Raw genomic sequence first — 20,394 nt, forward strand, 5'->3', positions numbered from 1 at the left:
CATGGCAATTTTTTTGTAGTACGCGCTATAGGATTGTAAAATACCTTGGGTTACCCAAAAAGAGTAGAAATGAAGTGTGCTACAGTGAACAGTTGCTATAGCCAAATTGCATTAAAAGTGGGGGGACTTAAATGATTAAATAAAACAAAAGCATTTAGTGTACCCATAAAATATGATTCGATTAATAAAAGAAATGTCAGTGAAAATAGCCGACCTTAAAAGTGGACACCGTCAGCCTGTAGGGCAGAGGACGGTGTAACCCGTGAGAACTGTATATATGGATGCTGTCTGGGGAGTGGAGAACAGTATATATGGGGGGGGGGGGGGACTGTATATATGGATAGTGTATGGTGGGGGGAGGGGTGTGTGTAAATGGTGTCAGTAGGGCAGTGGACGGTGTCAGTAGGGCAGAGGGGTGTGTGTATAGTGTATGGTGGGGGGGGAGGGGGATATATGTATAATGTATGGTGGGGGAGGGAGGGGTGTATATATAATGTATGGTGGGGGAGGGGGGGTGTATGTATAGTGTATGGTGGGGGGGAGGGGTGAATGTATAGTGTATGGTGGGGGGGAGGGGTGAATGTATAGTGTATGGTGGGGGGAGGGGTGAATGTATGGTGGGGGGAGGGGTGAATGTATGGTGGGGGAGGGGTGAATGTATGGTGGGGGGAGGGGTGAATGTATAGTGTATGGTGGGGGGAGGGGTGAATGTATAGTGTATGGTGGGGGGGAGGGGGGGGTGTATGTATAGTGTATGGTGGGGGGGAGGTGTATAGTGGGGGGGAGGGGTGTATGTATAGTGTATGGTGGGGGGGAGGGGTGAATGTATAGTGTATGGTGGGGGGAGGGGTGAATGTATAGTGTATGGTGGGGGGAGGGGTGAATGTATGGTGGGGGGAGGGGTGAATGTATAGTGTATGGTGGGGGGGAGGGGTGAATGTATGGTGGGGGAGGGGTGAATGTATAGTGTATGGTGGGGGGGAGGGGGGGGGGGGTGTATGTATAGTGTATGGTGGGAGGGGGGTGTATAGTGGGGGGAGGGGTGTATGTATAGTGTATGGTGGGGGGAGGGGGTGTATGGTGGGGGGGGGGAGGGGAGAGTACTTTGAAAACCTGACAATGGACAAAAAACAAAAAAAAAACAAACTTACCTTACAAGCTTGGCTGCAGTCCCAGCGCGATCTCTGCACACATGTCCCTTCTACAGCCAGCCAGGGGATTGGAGGAGAGCACCATGGAGGCTCTGCCCACCTCTTTGTCCCTTCTACAGCCAGCCAGGGCATTAGAGGAGAGCATCATGGAGGCTCCGCCTCTGTGTCCCGACTCCCGTCCTGTACTCAGAGTCTCAGACAGCTAAACAGGAGCAGAATTAATAAGCACTACGCCGCTGCGGACCATGAAATTTAGGAAACACGGCCGCAGGAAGGGAGCCACTGACGTGTCTGAAATGAATCATGTGCCCGGGTCTCAGGTGGTCAGAGACCCGGGCACATGTTTCAAAACCCGTACTGTCCGGGTGAATCCCGGACAGGTGGCAACGGGACATACTAAAAGGAATGACAGAATGGAATGCCCATAGACTTTAACAGTGAGATGGAATGCCCATAGAGAATAATGGAATAAAGTGGAATGGCCATAGAGAATAATAGGAAAAAAAAAAAAAAAAAATCAATTAGTGAGAGTCGAGAGTCTTTAGACATACCAAATGTATTTTTTGCTAACCTACTTTTAAATATCAGTGGCCATGTTTAATTTTGAGATTAGGTGGGATTATTATTGTTTTCTATGGAATGACAAACATGACAGAGTGGAATGCCCATAGAGTATAATTGGCAGACCACCTTTCTGTCATTCCCCCCGAACGATCGCGGGAGGCCATCAGCCATCGGGATTGGGCATCAGCGGGTCACCGGCGGCACGCCCCAGACCAGGTACGTTGTTTCATGCAGCCAAGCCGCCCTGCTGCAGTAGATGAAGTTAGAAGCCGATTGGCTACAATGCACGGCTGCACCAAATTTTGCACTCTCTAGTTTTAGTAAATCAAGCCCCATGTGTCCAGTTACAAAAGTGTGAGTGGAGCCCGACTAAAACTGGCACACACAGAATCTGTTGCAGCTGTGCATAGTAACCAATCAGCTGCTAACAGCTTGTTCAATTAAGCTTCAACTTGTTCAGATGCGGGTTATAGGCGAATGACAGCTACAGTGTGGATCTGCTTTGCCGGGAGTACGTCTATTGACGTCCTCCCCTTTCAAAGCTGGCCACGTCCCCCCGAAGGGGGCACTTCACGTGCACTGCGATTACCCGAGTCAATGAGACGTGGCTGGTCACAGATCCAATCCCACCCCCCTACCACACGATCAGCTGTCAGCCAATGACAGCTGATCACGTGATGTAGACAGAGGATCGGTCATTTTTCTTCTCACACCAACAGCGTGAGATGAATATAAGCCAATTACTGGCCTCTGAAGGGACATCGGTCCCGAAGAGGCGAAGCTGCCCCATATGTGCCCACAGGTACCACGTGCCAGTGCCACAAATCAGTGCCCACAGTAGCAAGTGCCAGCAATCAGTGCCGCCTATCAATGTCACCTACAGTGCCCACTACCGCCCATCAATGCCGCCTATCGGCTTACATCAATGAAGGAGAAAAAATTACCTGTTTGCAAAATGTATTAACAAAATAGAAAATAGTTTTGTATAGGTGGTTAGGTACCCAGTAAGCAAGTGGTAAAAAAACAAAAAAAAACAAACAAAAACAAAACACTGGAAGCTGACTGGCTACTATGCGGAGCAGCACCAGATTCTGTGTGCACCGGTTTTAGTTGGGCTCCACTCACACTTTTGCGACTTGACAGTTTTAGTAAAATCTCCCCCACGTCTCTTCTGCAGTAAAAGATTTCTTGCCTGCCCGTTGCACTGTACAGCGCGGTGTAAGATTTCGGCACCTGTCAAAATGCCTGAACCCCCTACACACGTGACATCTTGGCCTGGCCAAACAAAACGTCACAACACAGAGTTTGTATTCTCACAGTAACAGAGCTGCTGCAGCAATTCCCTGCTCTCCACTGTCGGAAGGGGGGGGGGGGTGTCGTGTGGTGCGTGATTCAGCACGGTGCGCTGCGATAAAACGCAGCATTATCTGCATTCTAGTGAGGCTATATGCCACGTTGAAGTGTGAATGGGACACACAGGAGCTGATCGTTTCCTAAGTGTCCTTATAATGACAGATGTCTGCCATCGTATACAACGTGAATCGGCCCGGAAGACCTACTGAAGCAGTCAGTGGCCGGCAGGCAGCTCCTGGTCACCTCATTGCTGGAATGGAGGCATCCACTTTCTGACCACAATATGTTTATATATGTTGTAGTTTGCAAGTGGTTTACCACTATACCCAGTTATAGATGAAGCTACCAGCCATAACCCCGGTATTTTTATCTTCAGCCGGCTTATAAAAGCGGTCTGAGAGGTTTATTAGCCGCTGTTATCGCCTTCAGAAGTAGCGGCAGGAAGGGACATTTTAAATTTAAAGGGGAGTTCCACCCAAAAATGGAACTTCCGCTTTTCACATTCCTCCCCCCCTGCAGTGTCACATTTGGCACCTTTCATGGGGGGAGCAGATACCCGTCTAATCCAGGTATTTTGCTCCCAATTACAGGCATAGATAGCCGAGCCACCCGCGGGTCTCTACGCCACTTCTGGCACCTTCTCCGCCCCCCCACTGTCTTCTGGGAGACACACAGGTCCCAGAAGACAGCAGGGACCAGTGGGGTTGCGCATGCGCAGTAGGGAACCAGGAAGTGAAGCCACAAGGCTTCACTTCCCGAAGATGGCGGCACCTCCGCCCGAAAGCCGAGTTGGCTTCGGGTGCCGACATCGCAGGCGCCCAGGACAGGTAAGTGTCTTTATTTTAAAAACCAGCAGCTGTAGTGTTTGTAGCTGCTGACTTTAAAAAAAAAAAAAAAAATTAAAATAAAGTGCCAGAAAAGGCCTGGTTTTCAAGTCATTAATCTCTTGGCGCCAGCTGCAAGCAAATATGCGGCCTCCCAGCGCCTGGTCCTTCGTATTGGTGTTGAGGCCCCATATTTGCGGTAAATTGCTGTCACTAGAGCGGTGCCGAGAGCGCACATGCTGCGTGCTCCTGACAGTGACTGACACCCAAACGAAAGCTCCCTACCGCTGCTAGCGATGAGGAATTTTTGGATCACGTGATCTTATGCCCCCCCCCCCCCCCCCGCATTATGAATTTCTTAAAGGGTCGGGAGGCGCCGGCTCAAAAAGGTTAAAGATCTAGTTTCTTTAGCAATGAGGAGGGACAAGAAAGGTTTGGCCTTTATATGAGGCAATATGCCCTCCATCCCTATATGCAATACAAATGAGGAAGAGAAACAAACATAAGACTTTATATGACGTTATTCGTCAGAGACAATTATTGAGGTCCTTGTGCTGAGCTCTTAAGACTGCACACTAGCTGTGCCTATAAATGAGCAGCTCCCACCATCCCTCTGCTGGATTGGGGGATCTGAAATACAGGACAAGAAGGGGTCTGGAACACACAAATAAGGCCAGGGAACACCCAATTCTCCCAGGTGGACAGAACACGGGGACTGACTCAGCCAACAGGCTCCACTGATACCAAAAGCGATACTTTGGGAATACGGCTCATTAACCTACCTGATAGTATGCAGCAGCTTGTGGGTTGCTATACTCCTGATACTGGCTGACTCCTGGCCGCCGTAGTCTTCTGTAGACGTGGCTGACCACTGTTGTGGGCCAGCTGCTGTCTTGAACTCCAATGGAGCATTCGATGCATCGTTCTGTAACTGACCAGGATCGACCCCCGGGGGGCCATCATCATTCACTGGTGGAAGCGATATGTATAGCTCTCGTCAGGAGTCATAGCAGCCTCGTTGCTGTCCGTCAATGAGAAGAAGTTACCCTGTTGGAACTCTTCGTCGCTCTCCTCATCCTCCTCCTGCGTGATCTGCTTGGTCACCTGCAGGGCGGCATTCTTGGCTGCCGCTTTGATGGCAGATGGGACGGTGTGTGGGACACCTCGGAGCTGGCGGTGAGCTTGGGCTTGGACATCTGCTTGGGAAGTTTTGATTCGTTGGAAGAGTCAGATTTTTTCTTTGTGAAGATGTAAGGGAGGAGCGTGCGCTTGGAGTCATCCCCACGGGCATTCTTCGGTTCAGGGAGTAAGGATGACAATCGAAACCCTTCTTTGGATACCTACAAACAACAGGCCCAAGCACAGGAAAGAGGTTTAGTTAAAGTAGTGTAATGTTTACGAAAACTTCTTCTTTACCTGTTCAATGGGCATTGACTGCCAACTAGTATTCACAAGGCCTGTAAACAACATTAACCACTTGCTAACCAGCTCCGCAGTCGCTCCCCTGGGCAAATCGTCACTAACTTACGTCCATTCACCTTTTGACCGTGCGCCGGAGTCCGGCATTCGTGTCTATAGACGCAGAATGCTGGACTCCGGTGTGCACTTTCTCTTGGGGGGGGGGGGGGGGTTATCTGATGCGGGGGAGGGGGCAGAGAGAGTCGCCGGGGGGACCCCAGAAGACAAGGTTCGGGGCCACTCTGTGCAAAACGAGCTGCACAGTGGAGCAAGTATGACTTTTTTTTTTTTTTAAATAAACACAGGAGCCTTTACAACCACTAAGTCCAACGAGGTGCCTCTGCCTCAGACTTATCTCTAATTATTTACACCCGACAGGTATATTGTGCTCCAAGAAGATAATCTTTCAGAGCCTCCTCAAGTGCAAAGTCGCTGAAACTGCTATGCCCATTCACAGAAGCCTTTGTATTATGTGAACTCATTCCCAAAATACAAATGCACAGAATGGGCAGCAGAGGGGAGGGGTGGGCACAGCAGGGAATGACAATGAAGATCCCCTATCACTGCCCCCTACCCATATACACACACATACACAATCCTGCGTACAGCGGCTGCCCTGTAGCGGTCGTTAAATGGTTAGCAAAATAGTGATCTGTGTGCCCAGGGAGCCTGAAAACACAGGACATAAGATGTAAATAGAAACAACTTCAGCTTCAACTTGGCAAAGCCAAACTCTAAGCGAGGCCCCTACGCTGTATACGTAGGAACAGGAAATTCCTAGATGGACGATACCCTCAGACAATATGCAGCGACTACTTTGTTGCCATCACAGCTCATCCCACCACTACAGAAACTGCTTTTGTCCTCAGTTTTGTGGACCAGCCAGGTTCTAAAGTCCAGGAACCCACCCAAACCACGTTCCACACCAAACTTCAAAAAAATAAAGACAAAAATAAAATGAAGCCACAAATCCCAACGACATGCTGGAGAACCCAAATTATTTTATTGAGCAACCAAATAACTTCCAGCACACTCTGAAGGTCCTTCCACCTGTAGCTATACACCCAACAAGTTTCATGGGTAGCAAGGCTTAAAAGGAGAAGTAGGGTCAAAGTTCATATGGCCCCACTTCTCCTATGCGTCTCAGGAAGGCACTTTTGTGCACTCCTGTGGCTAAAGGTTCCTGTCAGCCGACTTCGCTCAGCCCCCTCCACACTCTGGAGGGATCCACCCAGATTCCTGAGTGGCAGCCCAAGCCAGCTGCTCCTGTCCCCCTGCACAGCCCGGTGTTACAGTAAGTGCTGGAGGGGCAGAGCAGAGAATCCATGACTGACACCGTTCTCTGCTCGGTGAAGAACTGAGCGATTAGCGGTCTTTGATCGCTCAGTTCTTGGTCTTAGAGGCAGCTAGGACCGATGCTGCATCCACCTAGGCAAGTATGATTTATGAACACTTCACTTTTAATCACAGTGCCTCTATGATTAAGCCCTGTCATGGGTGAAATGCGTTGGTAATGCAAATAAGATGGAAGGCTTGCTAAGCATGCTGAAATTTATTTGCTGGATGTTGGTTTCTCCGAGACGTCATTGATGTGTGCCCCATTTTCTTGAATTGGTCTTGCTTTGTTGCGCTGCTCAAACATCAGCTGGATCCCTTTAATGGTCACTCGACGGAATCTCACCTGACTTGCTGCTTTCTTCCGGAATGGTTCATCTTCCTCCGAGTCGGACTGCAAAATAAAATGACAAAAGAACAAAATTACTGATAACATCAGATTAAGCCTCGTAGCAGAAACATAACACGCAATGACTTCCCAAACACAAAAATGACATTGGTGAGGCTGAAGGGTCAATGTAGTTGGCACAGGCGGTCCCATGTATATTCACATTAACCAGCTGACTAATGGATAACTGTACTTCTGTCTCATGTTAGCAATGGTTGAGATTTTCTTCACACATGCCCAGAAAAATTAGGAGGGACCGGACAGGAGAATTAGCAGCCGTGGCAGTGCAGCTCCTACAGTATGGACCTGGCAGGAGCATGCACAGCTAAGTAGGGCTCAATCACACCGGGTGAAAAAAAATAAATAAATCGATCAATGCAAGCTCAACACATGGACACTGAGAAATTAATTGCTCTCTATGGGCCCTTGTCACATCAAACAAGTCTGTAGGTATGCAGTGCATAAAAATGCAGCAGGTCAGCATTTCTTGGCAATGCAACACACAAACACTTTGCAACCTGTTATTGTAAAAATGTTAAAAAGTGATCGTGAGGTCTTTTTTGGTTTTGTAATAATAATCCAGATAAGACTTTTTTGCTCTGTGCAACGATATTGCACAGAAAGATCACTTGCCTCCTCTTCTGGCACTATCCACTTTCGCTCTCCATTGGTGCTGTAGCAAGCTAGGTTCTGAAGAAGCGCCCCTCCGGGCAATGCTGGATCCACTGGATGGGCAAGTATCTGAAATGTGCAGATACCACCTTCAGGTAATCAGGACTCAAATGCAAAAACTGCGCTTTAAAGAAGCCCCTGCATAACTGGTCATGTGCCCAGCACATTTGATACTCAACCCTCGAACGGATCCAGTGCTGTCCAGCTGAGATCCTCCTCTCTTCTGGAAGTGCTTGATCCCATGCCGCTGTAAGGACATAAACAGCGACCCATCAGTTTGCTACGGAAGTGACGTTCCGTCGCCGCCATCTTGCTACACCCCACACTCATCCACAGTAAGGATACACTAAGAAGGGGGAAAGCGGACATGTTGTTACACCCACCGGAGTTTTGCATTTAAGACGTATTTATAAACAGTAAATGAGTTTCTATAGTGAAATACGGTACTTAGAACTCCGTCTGACTGCTTAGATGTTGAATTTTAAAAGCAGTGAATTTCTGTCAGATTAGCAAACCTGTGAGATGAGCGGGGTTGCCACTGCTTTTAAAATTCAAGATCTAAGTCATCAGACGAAGTTGTAAGTCCTTTATTTCACTATAGAAACTCACTTTACTGTTATAAATACATGTAAAATGCAAAACACCAGTGGGTGTAACAAGATGTCCGCTTTCCCCCTTCTTAGTGTAGGTTTACTGTGGACGAGTGTGGGGTGTAGCAAGATGGCTGCCACGGAGCGTCACTTCAGTAGCAAACTGCAATGGGTCACCGAATACGTCGTTATACCACCATGTTTTGCTATGTCATCAACGATTGGTGATCAGTGGCAAGAACGTTCCATACATAGGTTGTCAGCTGTCTTGCCACCGATCACCAATCTGAGGAACGTTCTTCCCACCGATCACCAATGTAAGGGACATTCTTCTCACTGATCACCAATGTAAAGAACATTCTTCCCACTGATCACCAATGTAAGGAACATTCTTCCCACTGACCACCAATGTAAGGAACATTCTTCCCACTGACCACCAATGTAAGGAACATTCTTCCCACTGACCACCAATGTAAGGAACATTCTTCTCACTGACCACCAATGTAAGGAACATTCTTCCCACCGATCACCAATGTAAGGGACATTCTTCTCACTGATCACCAATGTAAGGAACATTCTTCCCACTGACCACCAATGTAAGGAACATTCTTCCCACTGACCACCAATGTAAGGAACATTCTTCCCACTGACCACCAATGTAAGGAACATTCTTCCCACTGATCACCAATGTAAGGAACATTCTTCCCACTGATCACCAATGTAAGGAACATTCTTCTCACTGACCACCAATGTAAGGAACATTCTTCTCACTGACCACCAATGTAAGGAACATTCTTCCCACTGACCACCAATGTAAGGAACATTCTTCCCACTGACCACCAATGTAAGGGGCATTCTTCCCACTGACCCCCAATGTAAGGGGCATTCTTTTCACTGACCATCACACTAAATGTATTCCAAGTTGCAGATACAGCAATATAGGGGGAATCGGTTCCTCTAAATGCCACCCCCACCACCCTTCTACTGCCTAGCCCCTCCCGAGAGCTCCCCAAGTCCACCCTCACAGTACTTCCAGCTTCCCCTCCTCTCCTGCCGGGGATCATTTCAGGACGGAGAGCTTGTAAGGGCTGGTAAACAGGTTATCTACTGGCTCCTTTGCCAATAGTGCAATTACTACCTGCAGAGAAAAACAGAATGTAGTATAAACCTAACCAAACTGAGCGTATAGCTGTCCACACCATTGACGTGAGAGTGCGCTGGCCCCCAAAAGTTTCTAATCTCTAAACAACCAGGTCATGCGATCTGGTGGGTTAGTTAGAAACCAATCGGCATGGCTCTAGACCAGGACAGGGGTCTCCAAACTTTTCAAACAAAGGGCCAGTTTACTGTCCTTCAGACATAAGGGGGGGCCGGATTGTGGCCAGTGGAGGTGGAAAATGACCCAGGCCAAACATCAATGAGAATAAACATGGCCTCGGGGTTTATGATCAGTAGTGCCCCACCATTGGCATTAGTGGTAGTAATATTACCCCATCATTGGTATCAGTGTGAGATATATTGCCTCATTGTTGGTGCCAGTGGGAGGACTATTGCCTCATATCATTGGAAGGGCATAGTGCTCCAAGGGTCGGATAAAGGCTAGCAAAGGGCCACAGGTTGGAGACCTCCACTCTAGATCATACGACCACCAGGTGAGCTATGACTTGGTGAACACATGAGCTTGGTTGGTAAACAAACCCATTTGTTCTAGTTGAGACCACTGCTAAGGCTCTGATGAAGAGGGTCCTCCCTCGTAACGTGTAAGCCACTTGAGATACCATCTGGATCCTACTATACACCCGGTCCAGGTTGAAGGATGTCTAGAAGACACAGCTTCAAAACTCTTTGAGCAATGTCAAGCCTCTTTTAAACATTTCTTTGTGAGCACGACTTTTGTTTTTACTAATTAACCACTTGAGGACCGCCGTATTGCCATTGTACGTCAGCACAATGGCACAGGCAGGCATAATCACGTACATCTACGCGATTGCCTTCCAGCGGGTGGGGGGTCCGATCGGACCCCCTCCCGCTGGATACGGCGGTCCGATTCGGTCCAGGAGCGCTCCGTGATGAGGGGATGGCCGCTGGTTTTCGGCCACCCCCTCTGGATCGCTCCTGGCCAATGAGAAGCTTCCTCCCCTGTGTATTGTTTACACAGGAAGGAGGAAGTGATGTCATTCTCCTCGGGGCGGTCTTTTTGACCGGACTACGAGGAGAACAGTAAAAGTAAGTGTGCACCAACACTACACTGACATGTAGGTACACACAGGCACACAAACCCCCCCCGATCCCCCCCCCCCCCGCCCCCCCTCCCCCCCCAGTCACAGTGTCACTGATTGCATTGATCATTTCTTTACTGATCAATGCATTCAGTGTCAGTTGTGACAGTAAAAACTGTCAGGACAGTTAGTGTTAGGTCCAGGGTAGCCCCCTATCACCCCCCAATAAAGATTTAACCCCCTGATTGCCCCTAGAGTTAACCCTTTCACCCCCTTTTGCCAGTGTCACTAAGCGATCATTTTTCTGATCGCTGCATGTGTCGCTAGGTAGCTAGTTATTTTTTTAGGTTCACCGCCAGGTTTTTATATCGCTAGGTACCCCGATATACTACCCAATAATGTTTTTAACCCCCTGATTGCCGCTAGTTAACCCTTTCACCCCCTTTTGCCAGTGTCACTAAGCGATCGTTTTTCTGATCGCTGCATTAGTGTCGCTACAGTCGCTAGGTAGCTAGTTATTTTTTTAGGTTCACCGCCAGGTTTTTATAGCGCTAGGTACCCCGATATACTACCCAATAATGTTTTTAACCCCCTGATTGCCGCTAGTTAACCCTTTCACCCCCTTTTGCCAGTGTCACTAAGCGATCATTTTTCTGATCGCTGCATGTGTCGCTAGGTAGCTAGTTATTTTTTTAGGTTCACCGCCAGGTTTTTATATCGCTAGGTACCCCGATATACTACCCAATAATGTTTTTAACCCCCTGATTGCCGCTAGTTAACCCTTTCACCCCCTTTTGCCAGTGTCACTAAGCGATCGTTTTTCTGATCGCTGCATTAGTGTCGCTACAGTCGCTAGGTAGCTAGTTATTTTTTTAGGTTCACCGCCAGGTTTTTATAGCGCTAGGTACCCCGATATACTACCCAATAATGTTTTTAACCCCCTGATTGCCGCTAGTTAACCCTTTCACCCCCTTTTGCCAGTGTCACTAAGCGATCATTTTTCTGATCGCTGCATGTGTCGCTAGGTAGCTAGTTATTTTTTTAGGTTCACCGCCAGGTTTTTATATCGCTAGGTACCCCGATATACTACCCAATAATGTTTTTAACCCCCTGATTGCCGCTAGTTAACCCTTTCACCCCCTTTTGCCAGTGTCACTAAGCGATCGTTTTTCTGATCGCTGCATTAGTGTCGCTACAGTCGCTAGGTAGCTAGTTATTTTTTTAGGTTCACCGCCAGGTTTTTATAGCGCTAGGTACCCCGATATACTACCCAATAATGGTTTTAACCCACTGATTTCCGCTAGTTAACCCTTTCACCCCCTTTTGCCAGTGTCACTAAGCGATAATTTTTCTGAACGCTGCATCAGTGTCGCTAGTGTCGCTAGGTAGCTAGTTATTTTTTTAGGTTCACCGCCAGGTTTTTATATCGCTAGGTACCCCGATATACTACCCAATAATGTTTTTAACCCCCTGATTGCCGCTAGTTAACCCTTTCACCCCCTTTTGCCAGTGTCACTAAGCGATCGTTTTTCTGATCGCTGCATTAGTGTCGCTACAGTCGCTAGGTAGCTAGTTATTTTTTTAGGTTCACCGCCAGGTTTTTATAGCGCTAGGTACCCCGATATACTACCCAATAATGGTTTTAACCCACTGATTTCCGCTAGTTAACCCTTTCACCCCCTTTTGCCAGTGTCACTAAGCGATAATTTTTCTGAACGCTGCATCAGTGTCGCTAGTGTCGCTAGGTAGCTAGTTATTTTTTTAGGTTCACCGCCAGGTTTTTATAGCGCTAGGTACCCCGATATACTACCCAATAATGGTTTTAACCCCCTGATTGCTGCTAGTTAACCCTTTCACCCCCTTTCACCAGCGATCACAGTATAAGTGTCACTGGTGACGCTGGTTAGCCAGTTAGTTATTTAGGTTCCCCGTCAGGTTTTTATATAGCGCCAGGGACCCCCATATACTACCTAATAAAAATTTGAACCACCTGATTGCCCCTAGTTAACCCTTTCACCACTGATCACCGTATAAGTGTTACGGGTGACTCTGGTTAGTTTGTTTTTTATAGCATTTTATATTCAAATCCGGAAGGCAGTGCTTGGTTTTCGGGGTCCCGTACGTGGCTAGGCTCCCAAAAAGTCCCCCACATGTGGTATCCCCGTACTCGGGAGAAGCAGCAGAATTTATTTTGGGGTGTAATTTGACTTCTGCCCATAGCATGTGTGAGCAATATATCATTTAGTGACAACTTTGTGCAAAAAAAAAAAGACTCAGTTAGACTTACCGGTGACGGTATTTCTAAGAGCCTTTCAGGACAACCCCGGAGAGAGTAGCTCCACCTTGCAATCAGGAAACACATGCCCACTTTAAAAACACCTCCTCCTCCTCCATGGCTTCAGTTATTGTGGCCTTCCGACGCTGGAAAACAAAGCACAGAAAGCACAACACCATGGTAGAACTTAATACATTTACTAAGCATAACCTAGGGAGGGAAGTAACGGTTGTCCTGAAAGGCTCTTAGAAATACCGTCACCGGTAAGTCTAACTGAGTCTTTCTCAAATCGCCTTTCAGGACAACCCCGGAGAGGATAACCGAGAAACTTACCCTAGGGCGGGACTACTGCCAGCAGTACCTTCCTGCCGAAGGCCTGATCTGCTGCAGACAGTAGATCTAACCGGTAATGCCGGAGAAATGTCGAATAACTGGACCAAGTGGCAGCCTTGCAGATTTGTTCAGGCGTGGCACCGGCCCTTTCAGCCCAGGAAACTGCCGTGGATCTAGTAGAGTGGGCAGCAATACCTGAGGGAGGTATTTCTCCTTTTGCTTTATAGGCTTCTGTTATAGCCAACTTAAGCCACCTACCCAGCGTACTTTTAGAAGCTTTCTCCCCCTTGCGTGATCCAGAAAATATCACAAAGAGGGCGTTTGATTTTCTAAATTCTTTAGTAACTTTCAGAAACTGTAAAAGACATCTTCTCACATCCAATGTGTGAAAAACTTCCTCTCCTGCATTTGCTGGGCTTGCAGAGAATGTAGGTAACACTATTTCCTGTGATCGATGGAAAGTTGAGGATACTTTCGGTAGGAATGCTGGATCCGTCCTCAGTACCACCCTGTCCTGATAAATTCTAAGGAAGGGTTCTGTAATAGCTAGAGCTTGGAGCTCGCTGACTCTCCTGGCCGAGGTGATGGCCACCAAAAAGATTGTTTTTAAAACCACCTTCTGCAAAGAAGCTTCCTGTAAGGGTTCAAACGGTGCTCCCGAGAGACCCTGTAAAACTGTAGACAAATCCCAACTGGGAAAGTCTTTAAGGGCTACTGGTCTATTTCGAGCAAGAGCCCTAAAAAATCTAGAAATTAAAGTTTCTTTAGATAAAGTCTTTTCAAAGAAAACTGATAAGGCAGCCACCTGAGTCTTCAGGGTACTGGCTGCGAGACCCTTCTCCATTCCTTCATGGAGAAACTCCAAGACTGACACCGTGCTCTTCTTCATGTAAATTGCCTGTGTAACTGCCTTCCTACTGGACAGCAGGGTCTTTACTACTTTATCTGAGAGACCTTTAGCCTTTAACAGGTCCTCCTCAGAAACCAGGCGGTTAGCTGCAGGAGTTCCACTTCTGGATGACTTACTGTCCCCTGGGATAACAGATCTTTTCTGAGTGGTAACCTCCATGGGGGCTTCGAGGCTAGGTTTCGAAGACCCGCGAACCAGGGTCTTTTTGGCCAAAAAGGAGTGACTAGTATTAAGTCTGTCCTTTCTTCCCTGAATTTCCTCAGTACTAGTGGAATTAGAGGAAAGGGGGGAAAGGCATAGCACAGCTGGTAATGCCAGGGGTGAGCGAATGCATCCAACCCTATTGCTGCATCTCCTCAGTGAAGAGAAAAGAATCTGTCCACCTTTGAGTTCTGCTGGCTGGCAAAAAGGTCTACCTGAGGAACCCCCCAGGCCTCGGAGATCATCAGGAACACTTCCTGATTCAGACTCCATTCTGCCTCTAGCAATTTGCGCCTGCTTAGGAGGTCCGCAAACAAATTCTGAGAGCCCTTCAGATGCACTGCCGATAGTGAGGCTGTGTTCTGTTCTGCCCAGGCTAACAACAGATTGGCCAGCTCCATCAAGCTCCTGCTTCTGGTTCCCCCTTGCTTCATAATGTAGGTAACCGCTGTTGTGTTGTCTGACAACACCTGAACATGGTGGCCTCTCAAACTCTGCTGAAATGCCACTAAACCCAGAAAGATCGCCTTCAACTCCCTCCAGTTGGATGATCTTTGAGCTTCCTGTTTGGACCAGACCCCCTAAGATGTCTGACCATCCAGATGGGCTCCCCAGCCCCAGGCACTTGCGTCTGTAGTAAGGCGCTTGTCCACAGGAAAGGTCCACACCAGGCCCCTTGAGAGGTTTGCCTGGTCTCTCCACCACCAAAGAGCCCTTTTCGTCTTTGACGAAATTTTTAGCTGTTTTTCCAAAGGATCCTGATGGGACCAGCTTGACAGAACCTCCCTCTGAAGGGGTCTGGAATGGAACCTGGCCCACTGAACAGCCGGGATTGCTGCCGTAAGCAGGCCCAGAACTGCCATAGCCATCCTGACTGAGACTGTCTGGTTGCTCTGTATCCGCTGTACAGCTAGCTGTAACTTTTCCTGTTTTTCCAACGGCAGGAAAACTTTCTGGAGAATCGAATTTAATGTATACCCCAGAAATTTCATTTCCTGTGAGGGGGTCAGGATTGACTTCTCTAGGTTTAGAAGCCATCCCAGGCCCTCGAGGTGAGACTGGGCCCTCTGGAGATTGACTAGGACCTGCTCCCTGGAGTCTGCAAAAAACAAAAGGTCGTCCAGATAAGGAACGACTGGAATCCCCTTCAATTTCAGGGGTTCCAAAGCCTCTGCCATAATCTTCGTAAAGACCCTGGGAGAGGACGAGAGTCCGAACGGCAGAGCCCTGAATTGGAGGTGCCATACCGAACTCCCTACCTTCAATGCCAGGCGCAGGAACTGCTGCGATGCCTGATGAATTGGTATATGAAGGTAGGCATCCCTTAGGTCCAGGGATGCCATGAAGCATTCTGGGGTCAACAGCTTTGTGATGGAGAAAATTGTATCCATCCTGAAATGTTTGTACCGAATGAACCTGTTCAGGAATTTCAGATTCAGGATTAGACGGTACTTCCCTGAGGGTTTTTTCACCAGAAAAATATGTGAATAAAAACCCCCGCCCTGCTGGCTTACTGGGACTTGAATCAGAACCTCTTGCTGTATCAGCTCCTGTAACAACAGCTTCATTGCAGAGGCCTTCTCCTGATCCCTTGGCAATGTTGTCACATAAAACCTGCTCGGGGGTAGTTCTGAAAACTCCAACCTGTACCCCTGATCGACAACGCTCTTCACGAACAGATTTGGAGACAGCCTGTCCCATTGTTCGCGAAAAGCTGACAGTCTCCCCCCCACTGGGGAGATATTGTCACTTGTTCTTAGGGGACTGCTCTGGGGGAGATCTAAAGAGGACTCCACCCCTGCCTTTGCCCTTCTGTGAACCCCATCTGCTCTTGTGCTCCTGGTCTTTTTTATGGGACTGCTGAAAAGCACAAAAATTCTTTTTAGCCATCTGCTTTTTCTTAACTGGAAAAGCCTTCTTTTTATCGGCTGTTCTATCCAGCACAGACTCTAAATCAGGACCAAAGAGCAAGTCACCCGAGAAGGGAAGACCACACAGCTTGACCTTAGAGGCAGTGTCCCCAGACCATGTTTTCAGCCAAACTGCTCTCCTGGCTGAATTTACAAGAGCCGAAGACCTAGCGGCCAGTTTAACTGATTCTGCTGATGCATCCGCCATGTATTTGACTGCATTCAGGATCAGTGGAAAGGACTCTAAGAGATCCTTGCGGGGTGTCCCCGCCTCAATATGGCTCTTCAGCTTCTCTACCCAACATTCCAGATTCCTGGCCACCACCGTAGCTGCCATTGCTGGTTTTAGACTGACTGACGCAGCATCCCAAGCTTTTTTAAGGATGGAGTCAGCTTTTTTGTCCATTGGGTCTTTAAGGATCCCCATATCTTCAAAGGCTAGATCCGTTCGTCTGGATACCTGCGAGAAAGCTGCATCGACTCTGGGTTTCTTGTTCCAAACCTCTGAGTCCTTATCTTCGAAGGGAAACCTTCTTTTGAGAGCTTTAGAGAAGAAAGGGGCTTTTTCTGGGTCCTTCCACTCCTTTCTCACTGAGTCTGAGAGGACCCTGTGGACAGGAAAAACTCGCCGTTTTGTTTCGTCCAACCCCTGGTACATTTTGTCATGAACTGACAGTTGTACTCTTTCTTCCTGAATTTCTAGAGTAGTGTAGATTGCTTTTAAAATATCATCTACTTCCTCTAGTGATAGCTTGAATTTGGAGCCCCTGCTATCTTCTTCCTCTTCCTCCTCCTCCTCAGAATCCCTGAAGGAGATGAGAGTACTACCCCCTTCGTCTCCAGACTCTTCAGTTTCCACCTGTCTGGATGACGACGCCCTGGGGCTGGGCGGTAAGTTCTGAGGCTCGGTCTGTGCGGGAGGGTTTTGTATCAGGATGGACTTGACTGAACTCAAAGAGTTTGTCAGCTCTTTAACCGAAGAAAACAAATCCTTATATTGTTGAGATGTTTCCTCTTCCACCAATTCTCTGATACAATTTCTGCACATTGCCTTCTGCCATGAATCTCTGAGGGGGGTTTTGCAGGAAGGACATTTTCTCTGACCTGGTCTAGCTTTTCCTAGTGATTTTTCCTGAAACGACATACAGGTTTAATTCACTAAAAGCTCTCAACAACCAGTTGCTTAACACCAAGCCAGTGCAGAGACCCACCACCAAACAGACCTACTAGTGAGACCCCAGAACTAGGCTGCAAAAGGTCAGAGCGAAGTCCACCTCTGACCTGCAGCGACAGGCCCCCAAGAGGGGGGAACAAACAAAGACATACCCACAGTAAAGCAGAGGGTGCCAGTGCACCTTACGTACCTGGGCTGGACCGGTGCTGGGGGCGCCTGTCTCCGCCATAGCTGGCTTGCACTCTTCCATCGTTTGAGTGAGGCAGCTATTTTACAAACAGCTCTCATTTTAAATTTTCCCGGCCGCCGCGTCATCAAGGCCGGCCGGAAGCGGAAGCACACGGTCACCTGACCCGCCCCATGACCCCTGCGTTCCAGGCGCTGAACCACGGCGCCACGCCCCCTCAGAGCGCCCGCGCGTCACCGTGAACGACGCCGTCGCCGCCCGGGACCCGGCGCCGAAAACGGAGCCATGCCGCTGACCTGCAGCGGCCTCCGCCAGCAACAGAGCCCTCTAACAAGCGGACACCGGGCACCCGACGCCGGCACTCCGAGGGTCCTTACTCCCGTGAGATGGCGGGACCAGGAGCTCCAGGAGTCCTCTCCCCGTGGAGATGCTGCTGGGGGTCAAAGAGAAACAACCTGCAACAAAAGGTAAGCCTTACTCCCCTGCAGAGAGTGTAGCTCTCCCTGGTTCAGGCACATGCTTCCTCCAAGGAGGAAACACAATAACTGAAGCCATGGAGGAGGAGGAGGTGTTTTTAAAGTGGGCATGTGTTTCCTGATTGCAAGGTGGAGCTACTCTCTCCGGGGTTGTCCTGAAAGGCGATTTGAGAAAAGTTTGTAATATTCCCGCAACTTTTGGCAAAATATAAAATATTCCATGGACTCAACATGCCTCTCAGTAAATAGCTTGGGGTGTCTACTTTCCAAAATGGGGTCATTTGGGGGGGTTTTGTGCTATTTTGGCATTTTATGGCCTTCGAAACTGTGATAGGTAGTGAGGAGTTAAATCAAAAATTTGCACCCTTAGAAATCCTGAAGGTGGTGATTGGATTTCGGGGTGCCGTGCGCGACTAGACTCCCAAAAAGTCCCACACATGTGGTATCCCCGTACTCGGGAGAAGCAGCAGAATGTATTTTGGGGTGCAATTCCACATATAACCATGGCATGTGTGAGCAATATATCATTTAGTGACAACTTTTTGTAAAAAAAATTTTTTTTTTTTTTTTTTGTCATTATTCAATCCCTTAGGACAAAAAAAATAAATATTCAATGGGCTCAACATACCCATCAGCAATTTCCTTGGGGTGTCTACTTTCCAAAATGGGGTCATTTGGGGGGGATTTGTACTGCCCTGCCATTTTAGCACCTCAAGAAATGAGATCGGCAGTCATAAATTAAAAGCTGTGTAAATTCCAGAAAATGTACTCTAGTTTGTAGACGCTATAACTTTTGCGCAAACCAAAAAATATTCGCTTATTGACATTTTTTTTACTAAAGACATGTGGCTGAATAAATTTTGCCCTCAATGTATGACTAAAATTTAGTTTATTCGATTTTTCTTATAACAAAAAGAAGAAAATAGCTTTTTTTTTCAAAATTTTCGATCTTTTTCCATTTATATCGCAAAAAAAATAAATCGCAGAGGCAATCAAATACCATCAAAAGAAAGCTCTATTTGTGGGAAGAAAAGGACGCAAATTTCGTTTGGGTGCAATATTGCATGACCGCGCAATTACCAGTTAAAGCAGCGCAGTGCGAAATTGCAAAAAGACCTCTGGTCCTTAAGGTATTTATTGGTCCGAGGCTGAAGTGGTTAAATACATTTTATCTCTGGTAATGCACAAGGTCGGTGTGCCCTTCCTGCCCTTTCTATACCTTTCAGCTCCAAGGACACCCATTGTTCTGAGGAGGGCATCAAGACCTTTGACTTTCCACATTTAGTCCAAAGGTTTGGCTACACCACGTACTTATGGACTAGGTTCCTGGGTGCAGATCGTTTTGTGTTCCAGCTGTCAACCATGGTTAAGCTCAGTAGTGTTCAGATACGAATCCCCAACCCGCCTGAGCTATCCTGCCAGGGAGCAGGACATGTCTACCTGAAAGCCTCCAACACGTACGATAGGTTGGCTCTCGCTGTGGAGAGCCAAAGTTCATTCTCCCCGTCATGCTAAGAGTGCACACTGCCAACCACGAGAACGTGCGACTCCCCAAAAGCTCCTGGTCTCTACTAACCAACCAGATCATGAGATCGGGTGGACTAGTTAGAATCCAATCAGCAGGACTCTAGATCAGTGATGGAGAACCTTGGCACCCCAGATGTTTTGGAACCACATTTTCCATGAAACTCAAATACACTGCAGAGTGCAGGAGCATCATGGGAAATGTAGTTCCAAAACATCTGGGGTGCCAAGGTTCCCCATTACTGCTCCAGATCATGTGATCACCAGGCCATCTGCGACTTGGTGATCACATGAGGTTTGTTAGTAAACAAACCCATGTTGAGCTCAGTCCTGAGACGTCTTAGGAAACGGTCACTGCAGGCAGCCAATCATAAGTGGCTGATGCATTTCCCACCCCGATGCCACACATGTACCAGGGGTGCGAATACCTGAATGCCTCCTCCACTTACGATTGGCTGTCCACAGAGACTGTTTTTTTGGCAGGTTGGGACTCTGAACACTCCTGAGCTCATCCCTACCGTCAACGTATCTCTTTCTCTGTGCACTTACTGTTAAAGGAAAAAAAATAAAAATAAAGCTCACACCGCCCACTGATATCTGAAGCCTCATTGGTCGACACCGCCAATCTATATCGGAATACTCACATGTCCACCGCGGAGCTCCGGGACGCTGATCCTGACTGGCTCCGATGAGTTCCCCAAGCTCTCGCTCTCCGGGGGTGCAAGGTTCAGCCCGTGGCTGGGGGGTTTGGAAGTCGGCATACGCAGCTCAGCTCCGGACGTCGGGCTCAGCTGTGGAGGGGGAATGTTCATTGCCGGCGGCAGGCCAACCCGGTCTGTGGAGGTGGAAG

General features: G+C 48.2%; 1 protein-coding gene across 1 annotated transcript; it reads right to left on the bottom strand.

Moving 5' to 3' along the window:
• Positions 1–4,992: 4,992 nt before the first annotated feature.
• LOC143942206 (proline-rich protein PRCC-like) lies at positions 4,993–20,356 on the bottom strand. Its single transcript, XM_077463459.1, has 3 exons — positions 20,189–20,356; positions 7,032–7,079; positions 4,993–5,232 (listed from the first exon to the last, which is right to left on the bottom strand). Exons 1-3 carry the CDS (start codon positions 20,354–20,356, stop codon positions 4,993–4,995), a joined length of 456 nt encoding a protein of 151 aa, XP_077319585.1.
• Between the last annotated feature and the right edge of the window lie 38 nt (positions 20,357–20,394).

The sequence above is a fragment of the Lithobates pipiens genome, unplaced genomic scaffold, assembly GCF_037356315.1.
Source record: "Lithobates pipiens isolate NorthernLeopardFrog02 unplaced genomic scaffold, aLitPip1_a1.2 Scaffold_30, whole genome shotgun sequence".
Classification (NCBI taxonomy): Eukaryota; Metazoa; Chordata; class Amphibia; order Anura; family Ranidae; genus Lithobates; species Lithobates pipiens.

Excerpts from the sequence above, each read along its gene's own strand:
- LOC143942206 (XM_077463459.1), bottom strand. The coding sequence starts at position 20,356 with ATGAACATTCCCCCTCCACAGCTGAGCCCGACGTCCGGAGCTGAGCTG. Across the intron at positions 7,080-20,188 it reads CGGAGCTCCGCGGTGGACAT|TCCGACTCGGAGGAAGATGA; the intron begins GTGAGTATTCCG and ends TTTATTTTGCAG. Across the intron at positions 5,233-7,031 it reads GGAAGAAAGCAGCAAGTCAG|GTATCCAAAGAAGGGTTTCG; the intron begins GTGAGATTCCGT and ends TGTTGTTTGTAG.